Source organism: Furipterus horrens, unplaced genomic scaffold (assembly GCF_987537825.1).
Source record: "Furipterus horrens unplaced genomic scaffold, mFurHor1.1.pri manual_scaffold_4, whole genome shotgun sequence".
Lineage (NCBI taxonomy): Eukaryota > Metazoa > Chordata > Mammalia > Chiroptera > Furipteridae > Furipterus > Furipterus horrens.
In genome coordinates, this window is record NW_028327174.1 from 158363574 (window position 1) to 158378862 (window position 15289).

At 34.3% G+C, this 15289-nt stretch overlaps 1 protein-coding gene across 1 annotated transcript in view; it reads left to right on the forward strand.

The window, feature by feature from the left end:
* Positions 1-10356, forward strand: part of GDA (guanine deaminase) — an 89400-nt gene extending 79044 nt beyond the window's left edge. The window contains exons 11-14 of the mRNA XM_090274174.1: positions 3742-3888; positions 7175-7305; positions 8743-8770; positions 9591-10356. Coding sequence (XP_090130300.1) covers positions 3742-3888; positions 7175-7305; positions 8743-8770; positions 9591-9661 — 377 coding nt within the window. The 3' untranslated portion in view covers positions 9662-10356. The remainder of the gene's footprint in view (positions 1-3741; positions 3889-7174; positions 7306-8742; positions 8771-9590) is intronic.
* The last annotated feature ends 4933 nt before the right edge of the window (positions 10357-15289 follow it).

Genomic DNA, 15289 nt, shown 5'->3' on the forward strand with positions numbered 1-15289 from the left:
ACTGTCTCAAAAGAAAATGTTTTGACCTTGCCATGCATAGAAAGCACAAATTCGATCCATGCCAGCATTGAGAACTCTGAGTTATGTTAAGTACTTGCTTTGCCTTTAATCACTGTTTAACAAAATGAGATTCCATTCCCGTGGGCAATCTGATGTTTGCTAGGCTGAAAGATATTCTCAGAGGCTGATAAATTAATGATGTCTCTTTTTCTACAGTACACTTTAAGGATTTTTCCTGAGCATGTGCAATGCTTCTCACTTTGAAAACGTCTTAGGCCCAAATGTCTAGGCATATCCGCTGTGACCCTGCCTTTATTACTGTGTATGAATGAACTAATTTTTTTTAAATTATTATTTTCTGTTCTTGATTCATTTGTCCTCCTGATCTTTAAGAGCATTGGGATGCTTGCATGTTGACAATGATGGTTGTTATCATTTTCTGGAACTACTCAAGTCTCAGTTAACTTTATACCAAGCAATTCCTTGGTAAGACACAATAATTACAAAGAGACTTATTAGTATTTTAAGATAAGTATGCTAATTTAGAAGTTTTCCCCAATTTTACATGAATCAAAGAAATTAAGATTTTTAAAAATGCCACTCCCTTCCAGCAAAACACCTTTGTGCATTCTGTTCCTCTGTCTGTAATGCCCTTTATATCTCTCTCTACATGGCTGAGTCCTCATTTCTATCTTAATTTAAATGTCATTGCCCTGAAGAGGCCTTCTCTGACCATCCTGTCTAAATGGGCTTTCCACCTCCATCTTCTCTAACACTAACTGAACACAATATTCTTTTGTTTATGAGTCTCTTCTTTCTCCTCTGCTAGCTGGTTAGCTCATATGGAACCCATTAAGTTCTATTTATTAATGCTTAAATAAATCAAGCACATAGAAAGTGCTCAGTAAATGCCTGTCAATGAGTGAATGAATGCATAAGAAGTGAACAAGCATATAAAATAATTTCCTTTTATGTTTTCATTGCCCTCTGGCTCAAATTTCTACCTTGTATGGTTTGCTTTGAGTCCTGTTGGAAATAGTGTGTCCTTATGCTGACTCTGGTAGCAAATAATAGTGCCATTCTTTATAATGACAGTAGAGGGCATGGGTTTGGAGATAGATTTTCTGAAAAAATGCATCCATTTTTCTCCACCACTTCCCCATGCAATTTCTACCCTTTAGTCCTCACTCCCAGCACTTATGTTACTAAACTGGATTTTTTTCAGCAACTGCTAAAACAGGTGATGTTATTTCTATTTTCTGAGAAAATTGAGGTTTACAGGTATTAAGTAATTGACCAGCCATAAAAGTTCCAGATCTACAGTCTAAAACCAGGTCAGTAAAATGTAATGTACATTCTCTGTCATTTCACCCCATTACACTGCCTCTCATTATATGATAAACTAGAGGTTCTACCTGCACTGACATGTTGCAGAGGGAGGAGAAGCCACTGGCTTCACCCAGCAGGGCACCGATCAAGAAGTTACAGTCACAATGGAAATCGCTGGAAGAAAAGCTTGACTATATGCCATGGTTTATGTGCCCCAGTGTTTATTCTTTGATCTATACAGTATTGTTCTTTTGTTGGAACTTTGTTAACATAATGACCAGAAGAGGATGGGATGGTTAAGTTAAGTCATCCTAAAACTCCGCAACATAAGACAGCTCTCAAAATCTTATCAATAAATTGCACAGCATTGTTTCCTAATCTATCCTTATTCTTTCTATGTGGATAGTTTGCTGAGATATTGAGGAAAATACAACTTTCTGTAATACTTTATAAAACCTGTTTTTATAACTGCAAGTATTTAAATCTTCTGTGTTCATACAATCCTAATGGCTTTGCTTTTGTTTTTCTGTCTCCTCTTAGTCTTTAGCCATATATTTTGAAACATATATTCAGTCTTTATATATCTCTATACCATATAGTAATAGCATTTTTTATTTAACGTTTATTTTTTTTGTTCTAGCGATAAAGAAAAAACATTAAACAAAGTGTTTCAAAACTTAATGTGCATTGTTCCCAAATCTTATTTGTTTTCTTCATTTGATGCTATGGTAAAATGAGGGTTTAATAGATGGCTGCTAAAATAGACTAATAACTCAAGTAGATATAATGAAACTTGTCAAGAAAGTGGATGATCCTCAGGTAATACTGTTCTGGTTAAAGAAAAAATTATAAAAGTTTATCTAAGGACATGGAAGACAGTGAACATAAAATTGAACATAAATCTATAATTACTTATAAGCTATTACTAATATATATATATGTATATATATATATATATATATGCATTAGGAATTTTATATGCCTACTTTGAAATGACAGAAAGAACCCCTGAAATAGAAAGCATATTTTTTTTACCTATACTTTTCCTCTAATAAAGGATACTAACTTATTTGGCTTATTTATAGTATAACCCATATAATGACTTCTACATTTATTCTAGTCAAAGGTAATATTTCAATTTAAATATGGGACATTTTATTTTTTAAATCACTAAAAATCTCATTCCTCATCTAGTGATGCCAACAAACACATAAAGCTTTCTACATCAGCATTGCTCATTTATTATATGAATTTTCCAGAATATACCAATTCATTCTAAAAGTTCTGCCTCTAAAATTATAATAAAGAAGTGTCTCTATAGTTTCCAAAGTTCTCATCTGAATTAGAATAAAGGTAGGACAAGTTATTGAAGCATGAAACAGTGAGCTTATTTTAAATCTTATGTTATTTAAATTATCTTTATAACTAAGCAGGCATTTGACCAACTTCTGTGAGAGTTTAGGGAATATTCAAAGTAAGGATTTTTTCTCTGAATCTCATTAACCATTTGTTCATTGCATTGGATTGAATTGTGCACTCACCCCCCCCCCCCAAAAAAAAAACGTCTACCTGGAACGTGTAAAAATGACCTTGTTTGGAATAAGGGCCTTTGCAGATGTAATTAAGGTGATGAAATCATTCTGAATTAGTGTGATCCCTAAATCCAATGATGAATGTCTTCTTATAAGAGACAGAAAGTGAGAGTCAAATAAGGATACAGGGGGAAGAAGGCCATTTGAAGATGGGATGCAGGTATTGGGGTTACATTGCCATAAGCCAAGGAATGCCAGGAGCTGCCAGCAACTGGAAAAGGAGAGGAATGATTCTTCCCTAGAGCCTTTATAGGGATCATGGCCCAGTGAACACTTTGATTTAAGACTTCTGCCCTCTAAAGCTGTGAGAAAATAAAATTCTGCTCTTTTATGCCACCAAATTTGTGATAATTTGTTGCAGCAGTCCTAGGAAACTAATACAGGTGTATATTTGATACTAATTGCAGGTTTTGAATTCCTTTACATGTTAGTCTATGTCTACTCGGTTTACAGATAAGATCTCTTATTTGTAATATATTAAAGACTGAATATCTTTTACTAAAAACAAACAAAAACTCAACCTATTAAGAGGTACAAATTGGTAGTTACAAAATAGTCATGGGGATGTAAAGTACAGTGGAGGGAATATAGTAAAAAGTATTAATACTGTAATAACTGTGTATGGTGCCAGGTGGCTACTTGAAATATTGGAGGGATCACTTTGGAAAGTATATTATTGTCTAACCACTCTGCTGTACACGTGAAACAATGCAAAATAACATTGAATGTAAGCTGTAATTGAAAAATAAACAATTTTGTATACTTAATATTCCATTTATCTCATAAGGTTACTGTTTTGGCTTTATTTTATCTTCCATAGATGTGGCTGGTGGTTATTCATCTTCCATGCTTGATGCAATCAGAAAAGCAATGGTGGTTTCCAATATCCTTCTAATTAATAAGATAAATGCAAAGGGCCTCACCCTTGAAGAGGTATTCAGACTAGCTACTCTTGGAGGCAGTCAAGGTAATGACCAATTTTTTCTTTAACACTGTACAGCCATGCTAATCTGTGTCCTTGGATGCCCTATGAAGGAACATTACAGTGGCATCAGCAGGCATCCAATATTCATGACTGTTGCATCTCACGTAGCATACCCAAAACTTAGCAAGTCGAGTACATGCTCAAGCATGTGGTGGAGGAATAATTCTTTCTGCAAGCTCTCTGTCTTTGGCAGAAAAAATGTTTAATACACAGTTATCATATTAATTGTTTTAGTGGGTATTTGCATTGGTCACATGCATACAAGTTCTTAAAATAATTAGTTTTTCCATTTATTCAAGTAACACTCTCTGTTGGCCTGAATGAAGCTGATGATAATAGTACTAATGGTAAAAATAATAGCCAATAGCTCTTACCACATGATAGGCACTATGCAACATGCTTTATGTATGTTGTTATTTACCTCACAACCAGTTATTAATTCTATTTTATCAACAAGGTACCTGATGGAAACAGCTTACCCAGCTGTCAAGCTATAGAGTACCATGATCTGAATCCAAAATCTGATGCTGGAGTGAAGGTTCTTACCTTTCCACTGTGATAGCTTCATGTATAAATCCCAGCTTAGGGTACACACTTTGTTTATATAATTAAGTATATTAATTACCTAAGTCTTTTTCAGTGGATAAAGGTGTCAAAAATATAATTATTTGATATGAAAAAATTGTTCATCAGCTTTTCCCAGTTCTCACATGTAACTGTATTTTTACGAAAGAAATTGGTAATTTTATTGCTTTTAGTCACTTTGGTATTATGGTGTAATTTAGATGGATGATACTGAATATAGCATGAAATCTTAGGTAGCTAGTGAGAAATAAAATCATATGTATAGAGACAGATATAGATGTATGTGTAGATTTATAATAGATACCCTGGATCTTAAAAAATGGAGGATGATGGAGACCAATATCCTGGAAGGAGAAACTTCCTGACTCTTCTTTGAATGTTCTTAGCTATGATGAATGCCATAAAGAACCCTTCCTTTTTTTCATTTGAGAGAGAGAGGGAGAGAGTGAGTGTCATCAATTTGTTGTTCCACCTATTTATGCATTCCTTAGTTGCTTCTTGTGTGTGCCTTGACTGGAGATCAAACCCACAACCTTGGCATATTGGAATGATGCTCTAACCAACTGAGCTACTTGGCCAGGACATAAAGAACCTTTCAAGAAAAACAAGTAGAGATCATGTTGTTTGCCTTTCCAAGACATATGACTTCATGTGAATTTCCACATTTTACATCACCATTCTTTTAACAAATGTGATGCTTCCCAACCCCACCACCTCTGTGTTTGTGCATCTGAGCTCGAGCAGTTGGCCAACCATCTTATTTTCATGGTGCAAAAGAGCTATATTTAAATAGAGCTTTTTCTTTTTGTGTTTTTTAATTCTAGGCTCTCTGTTAGTTACTTTATCAGTGTTCTGTGTCAGATCAAGCTGGCATTATGGGTTGCTTACCAAATAATTCCTACTTTTGTAGCTTTCAAATCTATTTTCTGGGATGCTGGGCTTACTGTTATAGAATTTCTTCTCCTTGTGTCTCTACAAGAATCTGACTGAAATGAGATGAATGGATCCCTATTTAAATAAAGTGTAGCCTCTATCCAGCTTGCCATGATCTTTGTATTCAAAATGTGCATAAATGACTTTCATAGAGCCAACATTTGCTCCAAAGGCAGCAAAACTGTGTTTCCTGAAATGTATTGGAGTTGCTTACCAGCCCAACTGGGCCTTACTGCAATAATTTGAATTTAGATCAGTTTACAAACTTATCAAAAGCAATTTCTTCTTTTTGTTAGTTCATGCCTGAACTCTCTAGGTTCTACAGATAGCTGTGTTAGTTTATATATTATCAAACTCTGGCAAATGAACATGGTTATCTGGTCTGTTAAACACACAACAATTTTATGTTGAATACAGTCATTAAAAACTTATATTTGTCATGTTCCATTGTCAAGGGCAAGTGGGTGAAGGAGGAGAGCATTTCCAATAATTTTCTATTACATTCAGTGCTTCCCCACACAATGAGTAGAAGTCACCTAACAGCTCTTAACATTTCTAATTATTTTTGAACCCCTGTCTTCCTATAAGGATTCTTTAGCTAAAAATCTTTCTTTTCTGAGATAAAAGAGTTGCCCTTTAAATAATCTTTTAAGAATAAGTAGGATGTCTAAGTCAGTGATTAAAGCATTGCTAAAAGACTTCTACATATCCATACATAGAAATATAATGTACCAGATATTGTCTGTCAGGAATATGCCATCCAATATTTTCACATTGGGCCACATCCTGACAGTGATAGAATACAACAAACACATGTAAAAATTCAAATAAATAATGCTTCACTCCAGTTGACCCCCCCTTTTATGCATGCTTCCATTTGGTACCTCACTGTATATGTTACTCAAATTACAGGCTTTATACTGAACTCAAGATTAAATAACTTCATTGACCAGGAAAGCCAACTACCTCCATCTTCTGAAACTAAATCATATCAGTGAAGAAAGTATTCTTCTTTGGCATCTAATACTCATGGAACATAAATTTTAGTTATAAGGTGGATCAAATCAATAGACATTATTTCCCTATGCCCTATTTTAGAAAACCATCCTTTTCTGGCAACCAGAAAAAGTCCTTGAGGTTGCAAAGAAATTGGTTTGCTTTCAAAAGGATTGAGTCTCCTAAGTTATGAGCATCTATTTATTTTTGGGAGTGAATTTTTTCTAGTCCAAGGATTTAAACTAAGGAATGTATGATGGATATGCCTGTGTTTTCAAATGTGCAAAAGGATAATTATTTTTTTATTTATTTGAGGTTCATTTCATGACCATGATAATAGATCTTGTCAGCTATTTCACAGAACAAAAAGGGAAGTAAAGAAGTCAAAGTGTTGGGGTGGGGGACTAGGAGGAAAAACAGTGAAACATATTTTATCAGTTGTCATATTTCTTGGAGGAATGAATGAAAGTCATAGACCAGTTGACTGTGAAGTGCACTGAGCTGAAAAATAGATCAAAATCATGATCATGGTGATGAAGGCAACTGTTTTTATTCTTAGATTTTGCTTTCCCTATGCTTACTCTGCTTTCTGTAAGTTTTTATCTTGTGACCTATTGTAATGCAATACTTCACTATTAAGACAGTAATTTTTTTCTAGTGACATGTTGGCAGACTCTGTCCTTGGAAACTGGGATATTGGCATGGTCTGATGGCTTGAAATACTGACTGTTTATTAATTTATTCCACCCTGTAGCCCTGGGGCTGGATAGAGAGATTGGAAACTTTGAAGTGGGCAAGGAATTTGATGCACTCTTGATCAACCCCAAAACATCTGACTCTCCCATTGATCTGTTTTGTGGGGATTTAGTTGGTGATGTTTCTGAGGTAAGTTTTTAAAAAAAAGTTAATCAAAAGGCATCTATTTCATGAAGTAATCACAATAGCTTCCCTGTAGACAAAAAATAGAAAAAAACATTTTAAAGGAATACAGGAGAATTTTAAAAGGGAAGCTAGATTTTAAAAAGTTATAATGCCATATGATCTCACTTATGTGTGGAATCTAATGAACAAAATAAAACCAGAGGCATGGGTACATGGAACAGACTGACAGATCTCAGAGGGTAGTGGGGAAGGGGAGAACTGAATGAAAGAAGGGGAAAGGATTAGCCAAAGAACATACATGCATAACCCATGCATACATACAACAGTGTGGTGATGGCCAGAAGGAAGGGGGCTTGGGAGCTGGGTGGAGGTGGGAAAAGGAGAGAAAAATTAGGACATCTGTAATAGTTCCAATAATAAAAATAAAGGGAAAAGAACGTATAATTACATGACAATAATGTTAGCAATAATGGTACTAACAGAATATTTATATTTTGAAAATATTTGTATACTTGAATGTATTTGGCTATAAAAAGCCATAACATAGCTAGCACTTATTAATATACTTGCTAGATGGCATGACATTAAACACTTTCATATGGAATTTTTGTTTAATCATCAAAACAGTTCTTATGAGAGGTAGGTACTATTGATATTGCCATGTAATTTGTGGGGCAGTGATGCTTAAGGAAGGTTATATGATTTACCTAAGGACTCATGGCTAGTAATTAGTAATTAGTAGACAGAGTTGGGATTCCAACCCAGGACTTTATGACTTCCAGAGTCTGGGCTCTTGACTACAATGCTACATTGATTTTCTTAACTATAATAAAAGGAGTTTTACTACTTTGTTCCTCTTATTATAAAATGTTTCCCTATGTATAAAATAAACAGGTTCTTCTCACTTTAATAATAATATGTTGTAAGATCTTGAATTATTCTAAAATGTTAATTACCATTGATAAATAGATCCACATATAAAAGTAAATATTTAAATATAATGTATTGAGGATTTTTAGAAGAGAGATGCTGGATTATTTGAGGTTGATTACTTGGTGTTTTCATATTACTTATTCTTTTACTTCTTTATTAGAGTGGACTTCTTGGAATAGGGCTCAATCCTATTTATCCAGTCACTTTTCTTATACACTTCTTAAAATATTTGCATTATTTTATTAAATTAATTAATTTAATTTATCTAACACTTTTCTTCTAAAATTTTCAAGGTTATATACCAAGACCTTTTAGGCAATAGATAAACATTTGTTAATAACCAGTATTTTTAAAGCAAACGACCATTTCTTTTTTATTAATAAAAGTATATTTTACCATTGAGTAATGAATTTATATTTCTGGGTTTTGCCAACCCATTATTGGCTGTAATTTATTTTTCTAAATGCGCAAACTAATTCTTATTTTTACCTTTATTTTCCATTTTAGACTATTATCCAGAAGTTTCTCTATAAAGGTAGGTAGAAATATGTCTCTATGCTAAATAAAATCTTCCTTTGTCTCTTCCTTGGTTGTGACTTGCTGCATTTATGATACCACATGTTAAACTTATGTGTGATCATTTGCTTTGATTTAAAAACAAACAAATATTCTTCAGCATGGAGCCCATTTTATAGCACAACATTTAAAGACACGATTTAAATGTGCATGCTTTTTGAGATCACCAGGTCTCTTCCTGCTATGCCAATTCTCCACGCCCAGGCTGCCCTACCATGTCGTACTTGTGAGAAGGGTGTGGTGGAGTCTTGCTGCACTGCTCCTTTACCTGTTCACATTCCATTGTATTCACTGAAGGAGAGAAAGTGTAGAGGATGCTTCTCTGCCTCTCACTCAGCTGAGTGAGCTCTGAGTCTTGAGGGAACTTGAGATGGGAGAGAAACTTGTTGTATTTCTTGTAGAGCTCAGTTTTCACTGGTCCTTCATCTCACCATGCTGAGTGTGATTCTGGGGTGTAAAGATAAATATTTCCTTTACATTTGGGACTGGAAAGGTGAACAACTCACTTCAGCTGAAAGGACAATGATGGGGGTCAATTCAACTTTAAGTGACTTCTGCCTTAGGTGCAGAATTCAGACCCCAATCTTCAAATTAAATGCAGCATCTTCTATTGGTCATGTCTTCCTGTCCATATTTTCAAAAATCTGAGAGAAAAAAAGGCAGCTTTTTGAATGTTCTTTCTTAGAAGTGTGTTTTACTTTTAAATCTCTCCCAAGGGCAATTAAAATACTTATTTACCCAAAAGCACTTTGTAAATGATTCCCCAATTTTTCTTTCAGGAGATGACCGAAATATTGAGGAGGTTTATGTGGGCGGAAAACTAGTGGTTCCCTTTTCAAGCTCAGTCTAAGACCCTCGGCATCTCTGAGTTTTCCTGGATAACGTGATTCTGCGCCTCCCTTGTGCCCAGGAGGAGTTAGAAAGTCAAAAAATAGTACCTTGGTGTTGGGATGGTGATCTCTTTCTGTGTCTACTTAGTGCTGACTTGACAAATCAAAGGAAAGTATGCTAATTTTCAGTTCTCTGGCTGGGAGGATTAAAAATTTCTCCTTTTTGAGCTGTTCAGATTTACTTTGAGCTTAAACATAAGAGAATGTTATTACTAGTGCTGTTCTTATTACAAGGTTTAAGTAAAATCTATTCCATATTTCGAAATGTGGGAAGGTATTTCTATTAGGTTAGATCTTTTGAGCTAATAAGTGTGAAAATTGGATACAGAAAATGAATCAATGAGTATATTTTTACAAAGGAGATAAAGTTAGACTACAAATAAACATTGGAAAAATCACTTTGGATTGTTTGCAAATTATATACTGAGCTTACTAATTTAAAAAGAGAAGTTGTTGAGTTTTAAAATGTGTTTCCAGGTTGACTTTGTGTTCTGGAAATTTGTACTTAATGGAATTTGTATTTCAGAGACTTACTATTGTTGTGCTTTGCCTTCTTTGGGGATGAATTGTCAGAAATGCTTCTTACTATAGTCTGTGCTTCAAAGTGTTTAACAGAAGTTGGGTATTAAAGATTTAAAGTCTCTTAGGAATATAATTCACCTTAACTACATGGCATAAATAGTTGTATGTTTGTGTACTTTAAATCACCTAAATAATGTGTAACTGCGTGATGCTATTATTAGTTCAGTTTTATTAGAAGAGAAACAAAGTCCATACTCCACTGTTGTGTAGATTGAAGTCTTCATAAATTGAAACAAGTGCTGGGCATTCAGAAGCTGTCAATACTAAAAGGAAGGTTTTCGTTGCAATGACTCGTTCTCCCCAAGCACTAAGCTGTAGTTACTGGCAATTTCATATAGATCAGTCTATTAGAACTTTCAAACGAAAGACAAATCCTGTTAAAAGAAATATTATTAAAAATCTCTAAACCCTGAATATTGAAAACACACTACTTTTCAATTTTATCCCATTGTCTTTTTAATGCTTAATAATTTTAGGATATTGGAATTTTAGTAAAATGAAAAATATATAGACATCTCACTTGATGTTTATATTAATAGGGTTTAATCTGTACTAGGCATCTAGAAACCTTAAAGTTTTTTTATGCTTCATAACTAGTGCTCTTTCCCATAACCTAGAATTAGAAACCAATTATGACTATGATAAATCCTTAAGAAATATTGATGTGAATATTATTTAAATACTATATTTTTCTCATTTGATCTCAAATAATATAAACTAAGAAGGAAAGGAGTAGATTTTCTTATATTTCATAGCACTCATACCTAGGGCATAGGTTTGACCCCTTATTGTTATCTTATAGTCGAGAACTTTGTTATGTAGCTAACTCCATGTATACAGAACTAAATATGAAATTCTCCCTCTTGTACAATAATTTTTATTCTCACCTATTCATGCTAATTCAGCAATAACTTACCCAGTTGGTTTGTTTTCGCCCTGCTGGGAACACTTTTAGATTTGATTGTGTATAACTACACCTACTGATAGAACAAATTTTCGGTCTTGTTTGTTTTTTTTAAATGACAGTTTTTTAGGATATTAAGTAACTCAGTAAATCTAGCTTCTAGTCCCAGTAGCTGTATTTCCAGAATTCCTAATTCCTGAGCCAAGTCAGAGACAGCCCACCAAATTTCTCCCCATTTCTCAGCAGTGCAAGCATGTGTTTTCTGCTCTCTCTCTCAGCCCGTGCCAAAAGGACTGGCTTTCCTGGTGTCTAACCCACATGCGTGGGCTTAAGAATTTGGAGGAGATGTTCAAGATCCACTAATAGGCAGCAGCTGTCTCCAGCCTTTGAAAGATCAATAATTTTACCTTCTTTAAGGGTGTATATTTTAAGGCTGAACATCAGTTTTCATTTAGATTTAGGATTTATATGCAGTAAATATAAAGTGTAGCATCAAAAACAGGAAGAATGGCCATATACAACCACTGAATCAAATATTAAATTTAGCCCTGAAAGTATGTTAAGGCTTGCATATCTTTTCTAATAAAAATAGAGTGTGTTGAAATCTTTACATGTGCTTTGATTTTCCTGTATCACTTAGACCTTATGTGCTTTATTCTCCAAGTGTTGCTTTCCTGAATGTCGCATGTGCTTTTTGCAGTATTTTAGGCATTAGCCATACATAGGCCCAGATGTTCTGCACTTTGAAATGTTGCCTTTGCTTAATGTGGGTTGACTTCCTGAATTGTGGAGAGGCAGTATTACAAGCCAATTCTATTTGTCACTTTGTGTTTGAATATTTTGCTCTCTGACAGGTATGAAAGAATTAAAACTTCTAATCAGCCTCTTCACTTCACCTTGCACTATTTTGCCTCAGGTTTCATGGCATTTTTAATGGAATAAACTTTAACAGGTCAAAATGTATTCAGTAGGATTGATTGTCATACATTTTTAAAATATTTTTGCAACCAGAACACAAAAGCAGGCTAATCGCTAAGACAAATTAATTTTCAAAAGGCAGTGAAACCTGGGATGAGGGTGTGAGAGGTTGTCCTAGTCCTTGTAAACTAAAACCAAGGAGACTCTGCTCTCATTTATTCTCCCAGCTTCTCTGATTCAATTGACAAAGGTTTGAGAATCTAAGAGAATATCTTTGAACAAGCTCTCTTCATGCCAGGAGGAGGTCTCTAATTTAATATTGTGAGCATCAAACCTCATTGACTTTCTTTTTCACTTGCATGAGAATTCTGCAGGTTTAAGAAAGGAAATCGGTGGGAAAACACTCCTGATAGGCTTAGCTGATTTTGAAGTGAAGTGTGCCCTTGAATATCCCTGTTGGCAGTTACAGCTGAGATGTCAGGAAGGAAACAATGGGCATGAGATCCAGCAACGTATTTTGAATCTCCAGTCCTTTCCAAACTTTTCCTATTTGTAATCTCCTCACCTCAGAACCAGACAGACGGAAAGCCTTAAAGGCAAGCTGGAAGGCATGTTGTATCAGTTAACATGGAAGAGATCCAGAATCGGATGATTCTGCAGTCTTCTGGACATCTTTTTATTGTCCATTTTATAAAGTGATGATGATGCTGGAAACATTGACATGTTTAAAAAGAGTGTTCTGAGTTATCAAAAAGTGAACTAAGAAATGTGTCATGGGCAATGTCTTTACATAACTTTTAAATGGAGTGGATTATTGTGAATGTTTAAGAGCTGTTTTTTGTTTGTTGTTTGTTTTCCTGAAGGCTTACAAGAGACATTTGCAGTTTCTGATTGACCTGGCCAGTTTAGGTATGACTTCGAACCCCGACACACTTTTAATGTCTCTAGAGGAAAAGCACAGAACAAGGTGTGCAAATGAACAGATATAGTCAGGAAACCCGGGCACTGGTCCCCATGCATGTTTTCATGCCCGGGGTCTCCTCCTTTTGGTCCTGCAACCTTGAGTGTGAGAGGTCAAGCACGGAGGGGTTAATTCTGGTCCAAATTTAGTGAAATGCAAAAGTTGAACAGACCAATGATGAAATTAAATATAAATTTCAAGGTGGTTTTCCCAGTCCTCAGGGTTCAAGTGACAGAGTATCAGATATTATATGACAGTAACTTACCTGTCCATTTTCCTACTCAAAATCCTGTCAGAAAGCACTCTTTATTGAAAACAACTTCATATTGTTGTTAAACTCCTGATCACTGCTCTGAAGAATAAATAAATAAATAAATGTATGTATTCATGGAGACGTTTTTTCTCAATATTTGTATGGTTTGCTTATTGTTTATATGTGGAGTGAGCTCCTTTGTACTTTAGAACAAAATAAATGAGATTTTGTGTTTAATTATTTTTATTGTGAGTTCTATCAATATGAAAGAAGGGGGCTAATCTTACAATGTATTCCTTATTTGAACATGAATTGAAAAAAAAAAGAAACAATAGAATATTTAGCTGTGGGCCAACATGTATCATAATCACTATACAGTATTCCCTCACTTATCGCGGGTATTACGTTCTAGACGTCCCTGCAATAGGTGAAAATCCACGAAGTAGGAACTTTACATTTATTTTAGTATTTATATATATTTTAAGGCTTTATAAACCCTTCCCACACACTTATAAACCATTCCCAGTCCCTTATTAATCTTTCCCACTCCCTTATTAACCTTTTCCACACTTTTATAAACACTACTTATGCTCTTAAACATATTCTACACTCTTAAACATACGTAACTTCAACAACATACATATACAGTACTGCAAAATCCCGTGATATAGAAAAAATCCGCAATAAATAATTAAATATAATATTTTTAAAAATCCCATGATACAGTGAGGCCACAATAAGGGAACCCGCGATATAGAGAGGGACTACTGTATATAGCTTTTTAAAATTAAGCTATAATATTCAACCCTTTAGAATTAGATTGCTATTGCTTTTGATTTCAGCATAGTTAATATTTTATTTTATATATGTGTGTGTTTGAGTGTATATATACATGCCACAACCCAGAGTGAGAATGTATTTGAATATCCAGACTTAATTCACACATACATATGTACATGTATATTTAAAACAAAAGTCTCAAAAATAATACTTTTCTTATCTGTGATTCCCTGGGCTATTTTCTATACTATTTTATTCTGTTCTGTTCTATTTTATTTCATTCTCTTTAATTATTTTTGGTTTCTTAAACCTGCATGGAAGCAGTTTTCAGTGTCTTTTGAGCTGTATGCTTTAAGTCTCCATGACTTCATTCTGCGATTTGGGAATGATGTGAATACCTGACTTAGAGTCATGAGGATTAAATAAAATAATACATAGCCAGCACTTCAGATAGCATCAGGGACAGAGTGGGTGATCACTATATAGTAATTATTTTTTTAATGAAAACATATGGAACAGAAAAAAATAATTTTGAATATATTTTTGATTCATCAGTCTATGTTTTAGAATCCAAATCAAGTGATGTTACAGATCTCTCCATACATAAAAATATTCTGTAAGGATTTAGTCTGATTTTTTTCAGCACTATTGTTTGTTATTTTTTATTTATAACATGAAGTATAAGAGAGTACTAGATTTGGTCTATAAATTCACTCTCAGTGTTCTGAGCAACTTACTAAGTACTATATTTTTTCTTCCTAAAGAACAGCTTAGTTAAAATACCCAGAAGAGAATTTTTATGTGCCTAATCTTGCAAAATGTGTGCCTAATTTATGCATTGTGGGCACTGTGAGTTCTGTAATAGGTAATTAATAAGCACATGCAAATTATTGCATGGTACTAAATTCAGAATTTAAATAAAATAAAGTTTAGACATAAAATAAATACCTGCCAGAAGCAAAACAGGGCCTGTGACAGGATGTTTTAAAACTCCATGAGACCACTCAGTTAAAGACACAAGACCCACAAGCAGTTGTCACCATCAGAAGCAAGAATTTGTGTGTGTGTTAATCTTGGTTTAAAATGGGAAAAGGGAAGCATTCTGTTCTTTAACATGATAGAACATTAAAGTGTAATTAATTTTTTTCACTAATTCACATTCATTCGCTACTATTATCAAGCCTGCCTAC